Source organism: Mustela lutreola, chromosome 15 (assembly GCF_030435805.1).
Source record: "Mustela lutreola isolate mMusLut2 chromosome 15, mMusLut2.pri, whole genome shotgun sequence".
NCBI lineage: Eukaryota > Metazoa > Chordata > Mammalia > Carnivora > Mustelidae > Mustela > Mustela lutreola.
This window is the reverse complement of record NC_081304.1, coordinates 33,370,644-33,392,575: the sequence shown is the minus strand read 5'-3', so window position 1 is coordinate 33,392,575 and position 21,932 is coordinate 33,370,644. Positions and strand designations below refer to the sequence as shown.

Here is a 21,932-nt window from a genome sequence, read left to right as displayed (position 1 = left end):
TCTATAATTTTTAAATTTAAAAAATAGAACATTTTACCCTCTGATGTTTTCAGAGGGCCAGAAGACATGTACTGAAAAAGCAGAGTAAGTTAGAACATGGACACTAAAATCACATTCATTAACAAAGTGTGATCAGGGCACTTGGGTGACTCAGTGGGTTAAGCATCTGCCTTCTGTTCAGGTCATCATCCTGGGGTCCTGGGATTGAGCCCTGCATCGGGCTCGCTGCTCTGCAGGAAGCCTGCTTCTCCCTCCCTCACCCTCCCCCTGCTTGTGTTCCCTCTCTTGTTGTGTGTGTCTCTCTCTCTGTCAAATAAATAAATAGAAATCTTCAAAAAAAAAAAAAGTGTAATCATTTTATTGCTGGTATCGGGATAGGACTGACTCTGGTGCAACAAGATGACTATTTCTTTTTTTACTTTATTTCTTTTATTTATTCATTTGACAGAGAGAGAGATCACAAGTAGGCAGAGAGGCAGGCAGACAGAGGAAGGGAAGCAGGCTCCCCATTGAGCAGAGAGTCCGATGCAGGCCTTGATCCCAGTACCCTGAGATCATGACCCGAGCCGAAGGCAGAGGCTTAACCCACTGAGCCATCCAGGCGCCCCAAGATGACTATTTCATTGGAATTTTCTTTTAGATTAAAGGTGTCAAAGTAGCAAAGCATAGAGAATTTGAGTTGGAAACCAAAGTGGGCATCGAGGAGCCAAAATAATCTGTTATCCGTAGCTGTGAGAGCTCCCAATAATTGGAAGAGCACAATTAGAGAATAAATATACTTCTATTGGGGATAGAAGTATTTCTATTTGAGTATGTTTCTTTATTTATCATTACTTTTTTTTAATGAGCCATCTAGGCACCCCACATCTGACTCCTGATTTCCACTCAGGTCATGTCCTCAGGATCATTAGATCAAGTCCCACATGGGGCTCCCTGCTGGGCACAGAACCTGCTTAAGATCACCACTCAGGGCACCTGGGTGGCTCAGTGGGTTAAGTGTCTGCCTTCATCTCAGATCATGATCCCAGGGTCCTAGGATAGAGCCCTGCTTTGGATTCCCTGCTCAGTGGGGAGCCTGCTTCTCCCTCACCATCTTCCTCTGCCTGCTCATGTTCTCTCTTGCTCACTCTCTCTGTCTCTCAAATAAATAAATAAAATGAAAAAAATGAAATTGGACCACTTTCTTGCACCATACACAAAAATAAATTCAGGGGTGCCTGGGTGGCTCAGTCGATTAAGCATCTGCCTTCTGCTCAGGTCATGATCCTGGAGTCCTGGGATCAAGCCCCACATTAGGCTCCCTGCTCAGCGGGGAGCCTGCTTCTCTCTCTCTCTCTCTCTCTCTGTTTGCTGCTCCCCTGCTTGTGCTCTCTCCCTATCTCTCTGTCAGCTAAATAAATAAAATCTTTTAAAAATAATAATAAATTCAAAATGGATGAAAGACTTAAATATGAAACAGGAAACAGTAAAAATCCTAGAGGAGAGCACAGACAGCAACTTCTTTGACCTCGGCCATAACAACTTCTTACTAGACATGTTGCCAGAGACAAGGGAAACAAAACCAAAAATGAACTATTGGGACTTCATCAAGATAAAAAGATTCTACACAGCAAAGGAAACAACCAACAAAACTAAAAGCCAGCCTATGGCATGGAAGAAGATATTTACTAATAACATATCTGATAAAGAGTTAGTATCCAAAATCTATAAAGAACTCATCAACTCAACACCCAAAAAACCCCAAATAATCCAGTTAAGAGATGGGCAGAAGACACGAATAGACAGTTTTTATAGAGAAGACATCCAGGTGGCCAACAGACGCATTAAAAGGTGCCCAGCATCATTCATCACCAGGGATATACAATCAAAACCATGATGAGATACGGCCTCACACCTGTCAGAATGGCTGACATCAACAACACAGGAAACAACAGATGTTGGCAAGGATGTGAAGAAAAGGGAACCCTCTTAACACTGTTGGCAGGAACGCAAACTGGTGCAGCCACTGTAAAAAACGGTTTGGAGGTTCCTCAGAAAGTTAAAAATAGAACTATCCTATGACCCAGCAATTGCACTATTTGGCATTTATCCAAAGGATACACAATTACTGATTTGAATGGGTACATGTTCCCCCATGTTTATAGCAGCATTATCAACAATAGCCAAATTATGGAAAGAGACCAAATGTCCATTGACTGATGAATGGATAAAGAAAATGTGGAATGGAATATTACTCACCAGTAAAAAGAATGAAATCTTGCCATTTGCAATAACATGAATGGAGCTCATGTGTATTGTGCTAAGTGAAATAAGTCAGTCAGAGAAAGACAGATACCATATGATTTCACACTTTAATTTAAGAAACAATACAGAGTTGCCTGGGTGGCTTAGTTAGTTAAGCATCTGTCTTCAGCTCAGGTTATGATCCCAGAGTCCTGGGATGTAGCCCCACATCAGGCTTCCTGCTCCGTGGGGAACCTGCTTCTCCCTCTCCTACGCTCTTGCTCTCTGTCACTATCTCTGTCTCTCTCAAATAAATAAATAAAATCTTTAAAAAAGAAAAAGAAAACCGATGAACATAAGGGAAGGGGGGGAAGAAAGAAAAGAGAGGGCAGCAAACCATAAGAGACTTTTAACTACAAAGAAAAAACAGAGTTGCTGGAGGTGGGGGCATATGGTAAATGGGTGTGGGTATTAAGGAGGGTACCTGTGTTGAGCACCAGGTGTTACATGAAGTGATGAATCACTAAATTCTACTCCTGAAGCCAATATTAACTAGAATTTAAATATAAAATTGAAAAAAAGTCGGGGGCACCTGGGTGGCTCAGTGGGTTAAAGCCTCTGCCTTCAGCTCACATCGTGATCTCCGAGCCCTGGGAGCCCCACATCGGGCTCCCTGCTCAGCGGAGAGCCTGCTTCCTCCTCTCTCTCCCCCTGCCTCTCTGCCTACTTGTGATCTCTCTCTGTGTCAGATAAATAACAATCTTCAAAAAAATTTTTAAAAATTAATTGTGGCAAATTATACATAATATAAAATTTAGCCTCTTAATTTTTTTTAAGTTTTAGTAAATGTCAGCTAACCAGTTTTACACAGATAAACTTTCACATTTTGTTTTTAAATGAGTAAGGTAGCATGCTTTGCCAAAAATTACAGGCCCCCTTGTTACTTTTGGAATGACTCTATAGATATAAAGCCCTAATTATCTACCACCAAAAATGTATTAAAAATTAATTTTGAACTTATTTTTTTGAACCATACCTTTATTCAATCTGTCCTAACCATTTTTTAAAAGATTTTATTTTTTTAGTGATCTCTACAGCCAACGTGTGGCTCGAACTCACAATCCCAGAAGTCAGGAGCAGCACCCTCTACTGACTGAGCTAGCCGGGTGCCCCCATCCTACCCATTTTTAAGTGTACATTTCAGTGGTATTAAACATATTCACATTGTTGTGCATTCGCTACCATTTATTTCTAGAAGTCTTCTAGTCTTGTGAAACTGAAACTCTATCCATTAAGCAAACTCCTCATTTCCCCCTGCCCTAGTTCTTGGCATCTGCCATTTTATTCTCTGTCTGTATGAAGTTGACTATCCTAGGTACTTCATATAAATGGAATCATATAATATTTGTATTTTTGTGACTGCCTTATTTCACTTCATGTAATGTCCTCAGAGTTCATCCATGTAATAGCATGTTGCCAATTCTCCTTCTTTAACAAGGCTAAATTATATTCCATTATATGTATTTATTCATCTGTCAGTGGACTCTTAGGCTGCCTCTGCCCATGGACTGTGGTGAAGAATGAACATAGGTGTATAAGTATCTTGGCGACAAATTCCCATTTTCAGTTCTTTTGTATATGTACCCAGGAGTAGAATCGCTATAGGATAATTCTATTTTTAAATTTTTTTTTTAAGGAATTGCCTTACTGTTTTTCTATAGCAAGCTGTACCGTTTTATAGTCCCACCAACAGGGCACAAGTGTTCCCATTTCTCCACAGTCTTGCCAACACTTATTTTCTGAAAAATATTTTGTAGTAACCATTGTAATGATTGTGAGATGGTTCTCATAAATTTGTTGTTGTTGTTCTCATAATTTTTTAAAATTTTAATTTTATTTATTTATTTATTTGACAGAGAGAGAGAGAGAACACAAACAGGGGAGGGGCAGAGGGAGAGGGAGAAGCAGGCGTCCTTCAGCAGGAAGCCTGATACAGGGCTCAGTCCCAGGATGCTGGGATCATGACCTGAGCCAAAGGCAGACACTTAACTGACTAAATCACCCATGTGCCCCATAAGTTTTATTTTTTTAGAGGCGCCTGGGTGGCTCAGTGGGTTAAACTGCTGCCTTCAGCTCAGGTCATGATCTCAGAGTCCTGGGATTGAGTCCTGCATCGGGCTCTCTGCTCAGCAGGGAGCCTGCTTCCTCCTCTCTCTCTGCCTGCCTTTCTGCCTACTTGTGATCTCTCTCTGTCAAATGGATGAATAAAATCTTCTAAAAAATTTTTTTTTAATTTTTTTAGAAGATTTTATTTATTTCTTTGAGAGACGGAGAGTGAGCTGGAGCAGGAAGAGAGAGACAAAGCGTGAGGGAGAAGCAAACTGCCCCCTGAGCAGGGAGCCTGACACATGTCTCCGTACAGGACCCTTACTTAGCTCAGAACCTGAGCCCAAGGCAGACGCTTAACCAATTGAGCCACCCAGACGCCCCTGTTCTCATAAATTTTTAAAACAAATTATTTGGGGGAGATTCCAAAAACCGAATTTAGAAAAAGACATCTTTTTTCCTGAGAAAAATGTTGCTATACTTCTTCTTAGTATTTCCCACCTGAGCCAAGAGGTTATTTCTTCCATGATGATATCATTTATCTAAGTTCTGGATAGGTTAAATTTGGATTGTGCCAAGTAATTAATAGAGCCAGGTGTATCCTGTTTCATTTTGCAAAGCTGCCTATACGCTTCTTCTTTCATAATCACATGACCTAAAAATGATGACTTTGGGAATACCCAAGAAAAAGGGAAATGAATCAGCTAAAGAGAAGAAGAATTGAATTGGCCAGGGAGCAAGCAGGAAATAGATGCACACTCAATTTAGAATAATTTGAGTATTATTTAATAAGAGGTCATTTACAAAGGTACGAGGAAATAAGGATAGTGATATGCCCAAGGCTCTCCAAGCCAGGAAATGTAGAAAGCTTGGGAGCTGTTACTGGAACTTAAAAGGAGAGCATGCTGGAGACAGAGCCAACTTGAAATGAGCTTGCCCTTCAGTCAAGGGACTCAGTCAGCACAAAGCAATTTTTTTAAAAAAGATTTATTTATTTGACAGAGAGAGAGCAAGAGAGCACAACACAAGCAGGGGAGAGCAGCAGAGGGAGAGGGAGAAGCAGCTTCCCAATGTGAGCATGGAGCCTGATGCGAGGCTGGATCCCAGGACCTTGAGATCATGACCTGAGCTGAAAGCAGACATTCAACTGACTGAGCCACCCAGGCACCCCCTCCCAAAGCAATTTGATAGAGAAAATCAATACCAATCTCTCTTCTCTCTCTCTCTCTCTCTCTGATCTCATATTAGGTTCCCACTGGCGAAACTGGAAGGAGAACAGGACTGGTAATAGGACTTAGATAACATTTGTCGATACGTTTGTTTTTTTCCACTAGAAAAGACAAAGTCTTAGCTGGTGGAGCATGTGATTCTTGATCTTGGGGTTGTAAGTTTGAGCCCCAGGTTGAGTATAGAGTTTACTGAAAAAAAAAAAAAAGAGGGACGCCTGGGTGGCTCAGTTGGTTAAGCAGCTGCTTTCGGCTCAGGTCATGATCCCAGCATCCTGGGATCGAGTCCCACGTCGGGCTCCTTGCTCAGCAGGGAGCCTGCTTCTCCCTCTGCCTCTGCCTGCCATTCTGTCTGCCTGTGCTCGCTCTCTCCCCCTGTCTCTCTCTGATAAATAAATAAAATCTTAAAAAAAAAAAAACCACAAAGGCTCATGTAATCATATATTAATGGTTGTCAGTTCTGGATGTTAGACTCACAAATATTAACTTACTTTTTTGTTTTTAGCTGTGATTTCTTAATTCTCTCAAAAGTGGTGGCACAGTTTTCCATCTGCTCCCACTGTTGATAAGATCAGTTACTGTTGGGAATATTGGCCATTGATTCCCATTTCCATGTACTACCAATATTGTTGAAGCCGTGTCAGAGAATAGTAAATGCATTTGACATGTGGAGAGTTTCCTTTTTTTTTTTTTTTTTTTTAAGAGATTTTATTTATTTATTTGAGAGAGAGAGAATGAGAACCCGAGGCGGTGGGGAGGGTCAGAGGGAGAAGTAGGCTCCCCACTGAGCAGAGAGCCTGATGCTGAACTCAAACCCAGGACTCCAGGATGATGATCTGACTGCTTAACCCACCAAGCCATCCAAGCACCTGAGATTTTCTCCTTTGTAGCTTTTATTTAGAAAGTTCACTTTTCATAGTATCACAGTATAACCTTCTCTTCAACCTGGTTTTTAATGTTTCTCTCAGTATTGAATAGTGAATTGAAGACAAACTAGAAAAATCAGAGTGAAAGGGAAAGTTAAGAAGACACAGTTACATCAGTTCTAGTTAGGTGACTATGTCATTTCCCTAATTTCAGTTTCATCTAAAATATGGGAATGTTGATCAACCTACTCTGCCAGGTTGTTATAAAAAATACATGAGAATGTATGTAAAAATGAATAAAACCTAAATACTTATATAGATGTAATATATTACCATTATTCAGCAATACCCAAATTTTCAAACTCAGTTACTTGAATCTTACTTTGAATTTAAATGTTTGAAAAGGTGTTTGTTTGTTTTCCTCTAGCAATCTATGGGCTTGTTTGGTATCAGCTGTCTGTAAATCTCCAATTCGTTATCCTAGAAAACTAAGAAATAAACATCAGCTTCTTTCTAATACTTCTGGGCCATGCTAGATTTCCTGTCTAACCTAGCCCCCCATAGGTGGCCACAGTGTTTCCTTCTCCAAATCTCTCAGATTTCCTCAATTTACTCTTCCCATCTCTACCTTGTCCTACACATAATCGATCTCCAGCTCTCCCACTATGCCCTATCCCCAAATGTTATAGACTCCCTGAATTTTAGGGGGACTAAATTGTGCCCCCAATATTCATATGTTGAAGTCCTAAACCTCAGTGTGACTATATTTGGAGGTAAAGCCTTTAATAATTAAGGTTAAATGGGGTCCTAAAGGTAGGGCCCTAATCAGATAGACTGATGTTCTTTTTTTTTTAAATTAAGATTCTATTTATTTACTTGACAGAGGGAGATCACAAGTAGGCAGAGAGGCAGACAGAGAGAGAAGGAAGCGGGCTCCCCGCTGAGCAGAGAGTCCGATGCGGGACTCGATCCCAGGACCCCGAGATCATGACCCGAGCCAAAGGCAGCGACCCAACCCACCGAGCCACCCAGGCACCCAACTGATGTCCTTTTATTTTTTTTTTTTTTTTTTTTTTTTTTTATAAATATTTTATTTATTTATTTGAGAGAGAGACAGTGAGAGAGAGCATGAGCGAGGAGAAGGTCAGAGAGAGAAGCAGACTCCCCATGGAGCTGGGAGCCTGATGCGGGACTCGATCCCAGGACTCCAGGATCATGACCTGAGCCGAAGGCAGTCGTCCAACCAACTGAGCCACCCAGGCGTCCCCTGATGTCCTTTTAATAAGAGATCTCTCTTGGGGCCCCTGGGTGGCTCACTCGGCTAAGCATCTGACTCTTGATATCAGCTCAGGTCTTGACTCAACCAACAGAGCCACCTGGTCACCCCAACATCCAAGGTTTTTTGTTTTTTAGATTTTATTTTATTTATTTGTATGTGAGAGAGAGAGAGAAAAAAAACACAAGCAGGGGGAGGGGCAGAGGGAGAGGGAGAAACCGGCTTTCTCCTGAGCAAGGAGCTGGATGCGTGGGTTCAATCCCATGACTCTGGGATCATGACCTGACCCGAAGGCAGATGCTTGACCTACCGACTGAGCCACCCAAGAGCCCCAACATCCTATTTTTATACTCCTATTCTTCACTGGAGTATAACAACAAAAGACAACTTCTGCCTCCTTTTCTCTTTGTTCTCAATTGCCTAACTAGACCATAAACACTAAGGAGGGCAGGAGTTGTTCTGTCTGCTTCCTAGCTGTAAGCCAGGCATCCAGCATGGCAGGGATTCATAAACATTGAATAAGTTACAACCCGTTCAGTCTTGATTGAAAGAAATCCTTGCTCACATGTCCTCTCTCCATAGCTCCGGTTCTCTCCACTACTTCCTTCTTGCTTTCACACGTTGATAAGCCTCCCCATTCAGAACACAACCCGCTTGATACCACACTGCCTTTTCAAATGTCCTGGTTCTCCAATCTCTTTGAATAAATGGCTGATTTTTACTAGCCTCATTTAGTATCATTCAGTCCTCTTCATTCCTTTGCAATCTGCCGTCACTTAATAAATAAACCATAGTTAAGGAGGCTTCCTTTAAGGGACACCTGGGTGGCTCAGTTGGTTAAGTAGCTGCCTTTGGCTCAGGTCATGATCTCAGGGTCCTGGGATTGAGTCCTGCATCAGGCTCCTTGCACAGCAGGGAGCCTGCTGCTGCTCTGCATTATGCTGTCTCCTTCTCCCTCCCTCCCTCTGACAAAATCTTAAAAAAAAAAAAAAAAAAAAAAAAAGGCAGCCTCCTTTAAAACCAAATGCAGCATCCTCATCCAGCCCCTACCTTCCTTGATCTCAGTGTCCTATTCGGGACACTGTTGACAACTACCTTCTTTATTAAAATCTCTATTTTCATGGGATTGTGGACACTGTACTTTCCTACTTCTGTTTCTCAGGCCACACCTTCTCTGTCTCCTTTGGGCATATCCTAAGGCTTAACTCTCTGCTCTCTTTTTCCCTACTCATTTCCTTCAAGAGTTGTTTTTTGTTTTTTTGTGTTTTTTCTCCTCTTGGTTAACTCTTTTGTTAATGACTCCAGAAATTACAGGCAGGTTGATTGTTTTGTTTCAAATACAGTATCTCAAGCCTCAGATCAGCCCTCAGAACAGCCCAGGAACCCCACAATGTTTCTCTAATAGGAACACATTCCCACTCCTGAAGATGACTATGAAAAAGAAAGCCTTTCCTCTTTCCTCAAAACTTTTCTACCTCTTTCTCCATCCTGAGTTTTAGCAAAGACCTTGGCTCAGCTATCATGGAAAAATTAGAAACCACTGGATGAAAATTCCAATTTCCCTATCACCCAAACTATAAAGCCCTGTTTTTATTTGTGCCTTGATTATTTTCATTTATAATGGTGGAAAAGTCCTTCTTCTCATGAAAAGCCAACCTCTCCATTTGTGTTCTTTCCCTTCCTTTTATTCTTAGTACCCTCTAAGCTCTTTCCTGCCTCAGGGCCTTTGCATTACTCTTCCAGCTGCTTAGAACACTCTTCCTGATTTTCTTTGCATGGTTCATTCTTCTTCTTTAGATTTCAGTGTAAATGCCACCTCCTCAAAGAGGCCTATCTTTTTATTTTTTATAAACATATATTTTTATCCCCAGGGGTACAGTTCTGTGAATCGCCAGGTTTACACACTTCACAGCACTCACCAAAGCACATACCCTCCCCATTGTCCATAATCCCACCCCCTTCTCCCAAACCCCCTCCCCCCAGCAACCCTCAGTTTGTTTTGTGAGATTAAGAGTCACTTATGGTTTGTCTCCCTCCCAATCCCATCTTGTTTCATTTATTCTTCTTCAAAGAGGCCTATCTTGACCCCTTACCTGAAATAAGCTCGACTTTATTCTCGTCGCAATCCTTGTTCTGTCTTTCAGAATATTTGCTTCAACTTGAAGTTGTCAAGTTTGCTCTTTTTGTTTATATTCTCAAACGGAATGTAAGATCCATGAGTCTATATACCATGTCTCTCTTGCTCACTATTATACCCCAGATCTAATAAGTGGCTAACCTACAGGGGGTGCTCAGTAAGTATTTACTGCAAAAACAAATGACAACATCAATTTCCTATGTTGTCCAGAGAGGGAATTCAGTGACTGGGGGATGGGAGGAAAGAGAAATGTCACTGTATACCCTTTTGTACTATATGAACCAGTGACACTGTTAGCTATTTAAAAATAAACTTCATGGGTGCGCCTGGGTGGCTCAGTGGGTTGAAGCCTCTGCCTTCGGCTCGGGTTATGATCACAGCTTCCTGGGATCGAGTTCCACATCGGGCTCTCTGCTCAGCGGGGAGCCTGCTTCCGCCTCTCACTCTCTCTCTCTGCCTGCCTCTCTGCCTACTTGTGATCTCTGTCTGTCAAATGAATAAATAAAATCTTTAACAAATAAATAAATAAATAAACTTCATTAAAATTGGAAAAAAGAAAGCAGTTGTACTGTTTCAGTCTAGAGATGGTGGTGGCTTGTACTAGCATGTGGCAGTGGGGTTGGGAAGAAGTGAATAGATTCGGTTTCTAGGATTGTGGAGGCTGAGAAAAATTAAGGCCATCCCACCTCAGGTTTAGCCTTAGCATAAGTACAGCCATCTTAGCTTCGGCAGCCATCTCAGGCCCCTGTGACCAAGGGCTGAGTTTTCGCCTACTTAAGTTTAGTTCCAGGGACCCCCAGCCTGCTTTAGTTCCGAGAAAGTACCTCAACCTGCAACACCCTGGCAACAGCTAATCAGCTTACTGCAGAAAAGTCTGAAACTTCTCCTCTTCCTCGCATTCCCCAAGCCTCTTGTAATGACCCATTAAAAACCCCTGCCTTAACTAGCCTCGAGGTCCAGGTCCCTACTCTGCTGTGTCAGGTATACTTGGGCCCAAGTTTAAGCTTGTCAAATAAACCCTCGTGTGATTGCATCGGTGCTTGGCTCCTTGGTGGTCTCTCGGACACGAAAACTCGGGCATCACAGGATTTTATGATTGGGAGGGAATGAATAAGGTGTACCTAAGAATGTCCATCACAGCATTATATAGACTAACAAACAATTAGAAACAACTTAAATTTCTAATGACAGGGTAATAGTTAAGTAAATCATGGCACATCTACTTGATTAAACAGTATTCCTTTTTTTTTTTTAAAGACTTATTCATTTTACAGAGAGAGAAAGCACACATGTTCATGTGTTGGGGGGAGGGGTACGGGCAGAGGGAGGGAATCTTCGAGCAGACTCCCCACTGAGCACAGAACCAGACTAGACTCAGTCCCACGACCCATGAGATCACAACCTCAGCCTAAACCAAGAGTCAGAGGCCCAACTGGCTAAGCCACCCAGGGGCCCCCAGCATTCCATATTTTTAAAGAATTTGTAACATGGGAAATTGTTCATGTTATATGAGGTAACAACAACAACAAAAAAAACAGGATGTGAAAGTATTTATACAGTATGTCATAATCATGTAAAAACCTCTAAAATTATGTATTGTGAAAAATAATGGAATAGAGCAAAAATTAATAACAACTGTCTTTGAGTTGTGGAATTATGAATTTCCAAAAATTACGCATTTCTAATCTCTGGATCATATCCAAAGCAAAACCATAATCCCTCCTTCCTGATTTGTGGATTTAGCAGGAAACCTGGATTCTTTGGTTAACTCCAAGCTGGCAGTTAAAGGTTTCTTTCCCCTGCCTTTTTTTTTTCCAAAGGAAATAGAAGTTTATTGAATACAATGCAAGGGAGTGGCAGGTAGGACAGCAGAGAGGCTGTCTGGCCAAAGGCTTCTTTTCTTAAGAAAGAACACCAGATTTGAGAAGAGTCCCTTGCTAAGGTCCTGAACACAACAACTCTATAGTAGCTGGACAGCCTTTTTTTTAAAGAGTGATTTTTCATTAATTTTGAGTAATTAAAATTGATGTCTATTCATTGTAGATAAAGCTGGAAAACTAGATAAGTAAAAATAAGTCACTTATAATACCAATGTCATAAAAACCACAATTGAAACTTTGATCTCATTTCAGTCTTAAAAATGAGTATGTAGGGGCACCTGGGTTGCTCAATTGTTAAGCCTCTGCCTTTGGCTCAGGTCATGATCCCAGTGTCTTAGAATCGAGCCCCGGATTGGGCTTCCTGCTCTGCAGGAAGCCTGCTTCTTCCTCTCCCACTACCCCTGCTTGTGTTCCCTCTTTCACTGTGTCTCTCTCTGTCCAACGAATAAATAAAATATTTTTTAAAAAATAAAATAAAATAAATGAGCATGTATATTTTTGTTTTCACAGTATACAGCTTTATGACTTAGTCTTTTCACTTAATAGTAGATATAGAACAGTAATATGAGATCATTCAATGTATCTGTAATTTATTTAACTAGTTCCTTCATGTTGCATAGTTAGATTGTTTCCAGCTTTTCACTCTGCATAGTTACTGTTGGGGCATTTATCCTGTTTTCTTAGGATGTTATTTATAGCACTGGAATTTCTGAATGAAAGGATGTATTTAAAGATAGTGTCAAGGATGCCTGGATGGCTCAGTAGTTTAAGCATGTGCCTTTGGCTCAGGTCATGATCCCAGGGTCCAGGAATCGAGATCCGCATCAGGCTCCCTGCACAGCAGGGAGTGTGCTTCTCCTTCTCCCTCTGCCCCAGTTCGAGCTCCTTCTCTCGCAAATAAATAAATAAATAAATAAATAAATAAATAAATAAATAAAATCTTTAAAAAAAGATTTCGGCTCAGTATGGAGTCTGCTTGAAGATTCTCTCCCATTGCCCCACTTCTCCTACCTGCCACCCGCACTTGCAGAGTTTTCTCTCAAATAAATAAAGTCTTTAAAAAAAAAAAAAGAAAGAAAAGAAAAAGGCTTAGAGTGAGTTAGCACGTAAGGAAGGGAAGGAAGAAAGAAAAGCCTGGAAAGGAAAAAGATCTTAGATCAAAGATTGTAAAAGCCAAAAAAACTTTTTGCAGAAAACTCCTGTTTTAAATCAAACCTTATGTGGAACTCACATGTGAAACAGAAAAAAGTGAAGCAGTTCTGGTCAAACTGGGAATGGGTAACACAAAGCTATACCTGCTCAGCCTCCTCTTAGCATAGTCATCCCCATCCCCACAGTAGAAGCTGTCTGGGCCCCATCTTGTTATCTTATGATGAAACCTTCCCTCTGAATTTTAAAACCACTGGACAAACAAGACTAATGTATGGCATAGCAACCTATTCAAATTGCAAGTAGAATCTTGAGAAGGAACTAACATCACCTCTAAAGTACTACCTTTGCAAAATCTGCCTAGAAAGCATACAAAATTCCTAAATCTATTTCTCCAACTAGCCTTTCCTACAAGGGCGAATATACTTAAATGTCTCAATGTCTTTCTGTCCTTTTTTTTTAAAGATTTTATTTATTTATTTGACAGAGAGAAATCACAAGTACACTGAGAGGCAGGCAGAGAGAGAGGAGGAAGCAGGCTCCCTGCTGAGCAGAGAGCCCGATGCGGGACTCGATCCCAGGACCCTGAGATCATGACCTGAGCCGAAGGCAGCGGCGTAACCCACTGAGCCACCCAGGCGCCCCATGTCCTTTCAAACTTTGTCATTTTGAAGAGCACAACAGTCATCATTTTTACCACCATACTGGTTCCCTTAAGTTCCCCATTTTCTCGCCGCTTTGGAATGAGTACTGACTTTCCCTTCTCCTTTTAAGCTCTAGTCACCAACTCTCGTTAATTCCTCCTTTCAGAGAAACGTAAATTCATTGTTTCCCTACTTATATTGCCACCACTTTCATTTGCAACCTTATTACCTCAGGCCTAGATTGCTGCAAGAGTCTCCCGTCTGTACACGATTGCTAAATTAGTTTGTGTGCAATTTAAGATCAACTGGATCTGGTTAGCTTTCTGAACTGATTTCTGGACTGTTCTCTGGTCTAGGCTTGTCTCTTTCCTTTGTACTATAGGATGTTCCCACTTCCCAGTGTGTCTGCTATGTTAAGAGTTAGAAAAGCTAGACATCACTCGTGGCTTTAGGAATTGTCTTGGGATTGTCTTTAGGAATGCTCTTAGCATTCTGATCTCTTTGATTCCTGGATTTGGCTGCTTTAGTTCTGATCTTATTTTGGTGCCTGGTCTGACAGTGAATTACATTTTCCTTTTGGTACTAAAATGATTATGTCATATTACTGCCTTTTACTATTATTATTTAAAGATTTTATTTATTTATGTGACAGAGAGATCACAAGTAGGCAGAGAGGCAGACAGAGAGAGCAGGCAGAGAAGCAGACTCCCCACTGAGCAGAAAGCCCGATGTGGGGCTCGATCCCAGGACCCTGAGATCATGACCTGAGTCGAAGGCAGAGGCCCAACTCACTGAGCCACCCAGGTGACCCTGGTTCTTGTTTTTAATGTCTTGAGTTTAGCCACTGGCTTGCAAGAGGTTCTATTCAGAACAAACTCTTCAACCTGGCACTCATGACATTCCTTCAACTGTAATTTTTTTTCCCTAAGATTTTGTTTGAGAGAGAGAGAGAGAGCATGAGCGGGGAGAAGGAGCAGAGGAAGAGTGACAAGCAGACTCCCCACAGAGCAGGAAACCTGATGTGTGGCTCAATACTAGGACCCCAAGACCACGGCCTGAGCCAAAGGCAGATGCTTAACCAACTGAGCCATCCAGGTGCCCCTCCCTGTATACTGTTTAAATGCACCTTTCCACCACCACCATGTTGCACAGCTCTAAGCAGAATCATTCAGGTATGAGTCATTCTGTTAATGATTTCCCATACTACAACATCCTACAATTTATGTTTTGTGTTCTTTTCCCAACCCATTGCAGCTATTCTTTCTCCACAGTTGTGGCTCCTGGATGCCCACTTGTTGTTAGGGCCACACTCCTATTTCTAGAACCAGTCCTGGTCAGAAACATCAGGTTTAATAATTCTGGGACTCAGTAGCATCTTACTCCTATAATTAGTCCAATGTTATCACTCTGTTCTTCAGTTCTATTAAATGAGCTTCTTTCTAAGACCTGGGTCCTAGTCCTAGTACCTTGTGAGCTTTTTAAAATTTTTTTTTAAGATTTTATTTATTTCACAGAGAGAGAGACAAAGCGAGAGAGGGAACACAAGCAGGGGGAGTGGGAGAGAGAGAAGCAGGCTTCCTGCAGAGCAGGGAGCTTAATGCAAGGCTGGATCCCAGGATCTTGAGATCATGACCTGAGCCGAAGGCAGACACTTAACAACTGAGCCACCCAGGTACCCTTTCTACTACTTTGTGTTCCGTTTTGCTTTGGTAACAAGCCTAGGACTTTAGTCCTATAGGGAAGCCCTCACTACTTCTTATTAAAACTCCCTCCTGCCAGTTGCTTGCTAAAATGCTTGAACAACTGTTGCCTATTGCCACATACTTGGGCTACTGTTGGCATGCTACACTAGACCTATAGCTGGGCCTGTCATATTTACTGCCAGCTTCATCCCAGTAGAAAGGTCTAATCATATCTTGTGACCAGTTCTCAACCTTTCCCACTATGTCTAGCAATAGCTATCTCAAAATGAAAGAGTATTTAAGCTCTTTTAAAATGTGATGCTCCATGGGGTGCCTGGATGGCTCAGTCGGTTAAGCATCTGCCTTTAGCTCAAGTCATGATCCTGGGGTCCTGGGATGGAGCCCCACATCAGGCTCCCTGCTCAGCGGGGAGTCTGCTTCTCTCTCTCTCCCTCTCCCTATGCCCCTCACCCCACCCCCAGTCCTGTGCACGTGCGCGCTCTCTCTAATAAATAAACTAAACCTTAAAAAAAAAAAGTGATGTTCTAGGAGATCCTGGCTGGCTCAGCTGGGGAGTAGAGTATGTGACTCTTGATCTTGGGGTCTTGGAGTCTGAGCCCCACATTGGGCATAGAGATTACTGTAAATAAGTAAATAGATAAAATGTGATGCTCTTATCAGAAAAGCAGTATTGAGATGTTATCTGATCATGAATATCAACTCTTTTATTATAGTAAATACTTATGTTGAGTGAATTAAAGTCACCTCGACTATAAAATCAGCAAACTTTTTTTTTTTTTTTAAGTCAACTACTCCCAACATGGGGCTCAAATTCACAACCCTGAGATCAAGAATTATATGCTCTACCAACTGAGCCAGCCAGGCATTCCAGAAATACCAGGCTTTTAAAATATGACTTTCTAACCATCTTTACCATATTGGGTACTTTATCTCCTACTGTTGACACAAAATATATGCTGGCCCTATGATATGAGCTGCTCTGAATCATAACAAAGCAAAATTCAAAAAGAATAAATAACAAAAAAGAATCATATTAAAGTGATCAAAATAATCCCTAGCAACTATGACCATAAATTATAGTACATGAAAGTAAAAATGACTGATTTATTTATTTATTTATTTATTTTTAAAAAGGATTTATTTATTTATTGGACAGACAGAAATCACAAGGAGGCAGAGAGGCAGGCAGAGAAAGAGCAGGAAGCAGGCTCCCCACTGAGCAGAGAGCCCGATGCAGGGCTCGATCCCAGGACCCTGGGATCATGACCTGAGCCGAAGGCAAAGGCTTTAACCCACTGAGCCACCCAGGTGCCCCTAAAAATGACTGATTTAATGGATCACCTGCCCAAGTTATTTGTTCAAATGCCAAGAAGCCACTTCCATGCCATAAGAGTGTTTCCATATTTTCTTTTGCTTTCCTTACTCTAGAGAGAAATGTCAGGCGTACTTACTCACATTATCAATTTATCACCTCATTAAATTTTGCAGCCCCAAATCCATAAAGCATATTTGGAATTACAACTGCAAAAAAGCAATGAAGAAACCTTATTTTGTTCTTGTAAAACTTTATTTCATTTTAGATAAACAAAAAGCAAATGTTATTTATGTCATCAAGGGATAGGTGGGCATATCGTCATCCTTCTTATCTGTGCGCTGGCAAACTCCAAATGAGAGATGTAATCTAGGTAAAAAGACCCTTATTATTCCAGAGTATATTTTCCTCCCAAAGAGATCATGAAAATTAGTCAAAAAGATTAGAAAAAGATTTACATGGAGTCATATCAGAAAAGGAGAGGAAGTGATGCCTAATGCTTTGAGAAATTCTGCTTCCATTTAATAGTCAGAAGAATTAAACCTTAAAGATCAGGAACAGGTGGTTTATACCATACGTATTGGAAACAATGATACGTACTTTCGTCAGTTTCATATGATTATTAGGATTCAAGACGTTATTTATAATCTAGATGTAGGCCCAAACAGTTATTAGTCAGTGCCAAAAACTGGAAAATTTTGTTTAGAGGAAACATAATGTTTAGAGGAAACGTAAATATATGATTATTTAGGTCTTGCCTTAATTTACATTTAAGAAGTCCAATTTTAATGTCTGCCAAAAAGAAAGGACATGGTAACAATTTTACACCTGAAGAAGATTCCAAACAGAATGTCCCCATTAACAGCAGCAACCAAGAAATCTAATTGTCTACAGTTTTTATTTCTGATCAAGTATTAGTTTCAGTTTTTATGGAGACTGCCTTCTGTTAACAAAGGTAACAGAGCCTGTCAGATCAACTGTATCACTGATTTCTAAGCTCTCCTCCTACTGTATTTTCTTTCCTTTTAAACTAAGATGTACCTAGAAATAACAAGACAACTCAGCATAGCTGTAGTGGCCTTCAGTAATTTTGCTTTACTAATTAGTTGATCTTATTCCAGTGAAGGCTAGTATCAAATCTATTCAGAAGTCTTTGATTTTACAATTACTTATAATAGAAGAATACTGCATCAGATACAGAACTCTTGATCAATAATCTTCTACTTACATCTCATAACCAGTTATCATTCTAAACAAACTATTTACACATGTAAAATATGCAATATTCTTTAAAATAAATATACAATATATAGTTTCTACATTCTCAGACAAGCTTAAAAATGAGGTAATTAAAACTTAAATGATTAAACCTTTGCCATTCTGGAAATGGCTTAGGGAAATGATGGCAAACTTGTTTTGTTTTTTGTTTTTGTTTGTTGTTGTTGTTTTTCTTTAGGTCTTTTCATCTTTTCTTTGAGTGCTTTTGAGTACCTCTTTTTCTAAGCTGAAAAATTATGTAAAAAGTCCTTAAGCTTTGTTGGATAGTCTGTCATTACCCCAGTTGCTCCCAAATCAAAAGCTCGTTTGTATTCTTGTTCTTCATTCAAAACCCAAATATACACCTGAAAATCAGAAGCATGAGAAGTATGAGATGAAAGGTTGAAAGTAGAAAATTATGTTTTAATAGCCTTTATACACTACAATCTCAGCATACTTAGAAACAACATTTTAAGCCTGTAATTTTAAGAAATCATTGAACCGTTTAAATATTTTTTTACTTTACTCCTTAAATAAACACTGTCCCACCCTCTGGCTTCAGTTACTCTCACCTATACACACGTGGTCTCCAGTTACTAAAATGCCAGTGCTTTCTTGTTAAGTTGAAGGCAGAGCTTAAGGTCTTCATAGGTGAACCAGTAAAGCAGCAGCATCAGAGCTGGAACCAAATCAAGTTCCTGCCCTTTACACTATTGTTAAACTGGTGAGCTATACTGTTTCTGAAATGCGTCATTCCAGACTTACCTGAATGCCTCTGGCAGTGAGGTGGTCAAACAAGGCTTTTCTCATTAGTAAGCTAGAAAAGAAAAGCAGAACAGATTTAGATACTCTTACCTCTTAGTCCTAATTTAGTCCTAATTTAGAGTTTATCCCAGTGCTTTAGCGGCCGTAAAGCAACCGCCTCAAGTCATAACTGCGGTGGATATTTATGTTCTAACTGCTGAATCTCCTTTCACTGCTGGCTGCTTGCTGGTGGACCACCAGAACCTCCCTTCTATTCCTTCTGTAACTAGATCCTCAGGAGACGCAATCTGATCGAACCCGCTCCGTAGACAAGAGGCTTCCTCGCTTTCCCTGTTGACACTGTTAACAAGTGAGGAAGAGCTGAGAAGTCTGTTTCTAACTTTCCAAGTTAAAACAAGGCCATGAACTTGGGCCAGGTTCTATAATATAGTTCATTTACATAATGGATTAGTGTTTCCTGGGTTATCTTAGAAACCTCATGTCCATTAATTACACTATAAATAGGAAACCTGCACTTTTTAAAAGTGCTAAATAATTGACTTAAAAGTGAATTCTTAGACTATAAATCACTTGAGCAGGATGGGAGCGAACTATATTGGCAAGTTAAACATATTGTTTCTATTCTGTTTATGTCTGTTAAAATGATGAAATAACAGAGACTTAAAATCATATGCACTTAATACCAATTAAAAATGCAACCCTGAAAACTGGAAATTGAATCAGTAATAAAGCAAAAAAGAATAAACCTCGTGGCACAGAGAAAAGATAAAAGATAGTTTTCCAACTCTGCAAGAGGAGCTAAGTAATTTAAAAGCTGTGATTTAGGACTATTATTTAAGCATTCCAGGTTCCATTTTAAAGCAAAATATAAAAAATAAAATAAAATAAAGCAAAATATAGCACAGCAACATCATGGTATTTACCTAAAACTAAACACAACGTGTCTGAGAAGGGAAAGTATTTTCTTTAAAGTTGATCTCTACCCTAAAGGTGGGGCTTCCTGTCTGCTGTTAAGTCTTCGTGCAGCGGATTTTTCGTAGGAATATGCCACTAGTCAGTATATATTTTTACATACACTTGTACGGTTATACACACTTCTTTCCACCATGTCTTTGACTGTGGGTTAGTAAAGAGAGCAAATGCCATGCCTCCTCTTCTACTAACTAGCTAGAGAACCCTAACTTAATCATCTGCCTTTGGTTGCCCCTGAAGCTGGAGGAGATGATCTCTCAAGATTCTTCTTAAGGTTTTGTGACTCGTAATTAGAGTAGTTCTAAATGATTCATATACATCCACCCATGGAGTACATGCTCATCGTGTCCTTGTTACAAACCCCATGTAGAAAGCTTGCTCTAAATTACAAACACGGTATTTAACAGATACAGCTAAAACAATAACTCATAGATCAAGAAATTAAAATTCTTACATATCGGAAAGCCAGATGAGAAACTTTTGACTTCTGGACATTGTGTGTGGTTCTTTTAGCCTGAGGCAAAATAAAATTTGAATCATAAATTAGAAACACAGAAAGATATTAGTGTGATAAAATAAAATGAGTTCAAAAACAAACAGTTGCCTTGCATTTAGTATGTGCTCAAAAAATATTTGTGAAAAAAAGTAAATTAAAACCCACTTGGGTTCTCTGTTTCTATTGATTTTGAGATAACTTTTTGCTACCACTACTAAAAGGTTAAAAACATAATGAAAGTTCTCTTTCTAGACCCTGGGTGCCTGGGGCTCATGTCTCTTCTCTTTTTTGGTGAAGCTTCTTTCTCTCACTTTGTCTGATATAACTTAGTAATAGAAGATTTAGTGCATTTGCTGCTGAAGTGAGCACTGGTATTTAGTAAACTGAAACAAACAACCAAACTTTACTACAAATTAAAAGACATATGGAGCAAAAATGTGACTAAAAAACCTTAGAAGCATGTTTTTTCTTCTCCTTTCAATAATTGAAGACATGGGCCATGTTCTTTCTTTTTTTCTGTTCCAGGTTTTTTTAAATTCCAGTTAGTTAACATACAGTATAATATTAGTTTCAGGTGTACAATATAGTGATTCAGCAACTCCATACATCACTCAGTGATCATCACAATAGGTGCACTCCTTAATCCCCATCACCTGTTTAACTCATCCCCACCACCCACCTCCCTTCTGGTAACTATCTAGTTAAGAGTCTGTTTCTTGGTTTGCCTCTCTTTTTCTTTTGCTCATTTTTTTGTTTTTGGAATTCCGCATAGAAGTGAAATCATATAGTATTTATCTTTCTTGACTTAACTTTGCTTAGCATAATACTCTCTAGCTCCATCCATGTCATTGCATATATCAAGGTTTCATTTGTTTTGTTTTGTTTTAAAGATTTTATTTATTTATTTGACACAGAGATCACAAGTAGGCAGAGAGGCAGGCAGAGAGAGAGGAGGAAGCAGGTTCCTGGCCGAGCAGAGCGCCTGATGTGGGGCTCGATCCCAGGATACTGGGATCATGACCTGAGCTGAAGGCAGAGGCTTTAACCCACTGAGCCACCCAGGTGCCCCGGTTTCATTTGTTTTTATGGCTCAGTAATATTCCATAGTGTATGTATATATACCATATCTTCTTTATCCACTCATCTATTGATGAACACTTGGGCTGTTTTAAATAACTTGACCATTATAAATAATCTGCTATAAACATCGAGGTGCCCATATCCCTTTGAATTAGTATTTTTATATTTTTTGGATAAATACCTAGTAGTATGATTGCTGGATTGTAGGATGGTTCTATTTTTACCTTTTTGAGGAACCTCATTACTGTTTTCTGCAGTGGCTGCACCAGTTTTCATTCCCTCCAACAGTGCATGAGGATTCACCCATTTTTCCACATCCTTGCCAACACGTGTTGTTTCTTGAGTTGTGGTTTTTTTGTTTGTTTGTTTTTTTAGATTTTATTAACTTATTTGAGAGAGAGAGAGAATACAAGCAGGCAGAGCAGTAGGCAGAAGGAGAGGGGAAGCAGGCTCCCAACAGAGCATGGAGATCAATGTGGGGCTCAATCCCAGGACTCTGGAATCATGACCTGAGCTGAAGGCAGCTGCTTAATCATCTGAGCCACCCAGGCACCCTCTTGAGTTTTTTTATTTTAGCCATTGTGTCTTCTGCCCATTTTAAATTAGATTATTCGGGCGCCTGGGTGGCTCAGTGGGTTAAGCCGCTGCCTTCGGCTCAGGTCATGATCTCAGGGTCCTGGGATCGAGTCCCGCATCAGGCTCTCTGCTCAGCGGGGAGCCTGCTTCCCTCTCTCTCTCTGCCTGCCTCTCCATCTACTTGTGATTTCTCTCTGTCAAATAAATAAATCTTAAAAATAAATAAATAAATAAATAAATAAATGAATAAATTAGATTATTCAT

At 40.2% G+C, this 21,932-nt stretch overlaps 1 protein-coding gene and 1 long non-coding RNA gene across 4 annotated transcripts in view; one reads left to right on the top strand and one right to left on the bottom strand.

The window, feature by feature from the left end:
- Nucleotides 1–21,932, top strand: part of LOC131815949 (uncharacterized) — a 90,074-nt gene that overhangs the window by 29,639 nt on the left and 38,503 nt on the right. The window lies entirely within an intron of this gene.
- Nucleotides 16,756–21,932, bottom strand: part of GDPD1 (glycerophosphodiester phosphodiesterase domain containing 1) — a 56,628-nt gene continuing 51,451 nt past the window's right edge. Inside the window, exons 8-10 of the mRNA XM_059148133.1 lie at nucleotides 19,971–20,030; nucleotides 18,545–18,596; nucleotides 16,756–18,144 (exon numbers count right to left, since the gene is read on the bottom strand). Coding sequence (XP_059004116.1) covers nucleotides 18,022–18,144; nucleotides 18,545–18,596; nucleotides 19,971–20,030 — 235 coding nt within the window. The 3' untranslated portion in view covers nucleotides 16,756–18,021. The remainder of the gene's footprint in view (nucleotides 18,145–18,544; nucleotides 18,597–19,970; nucleotides 20,031–21,932) is intronic.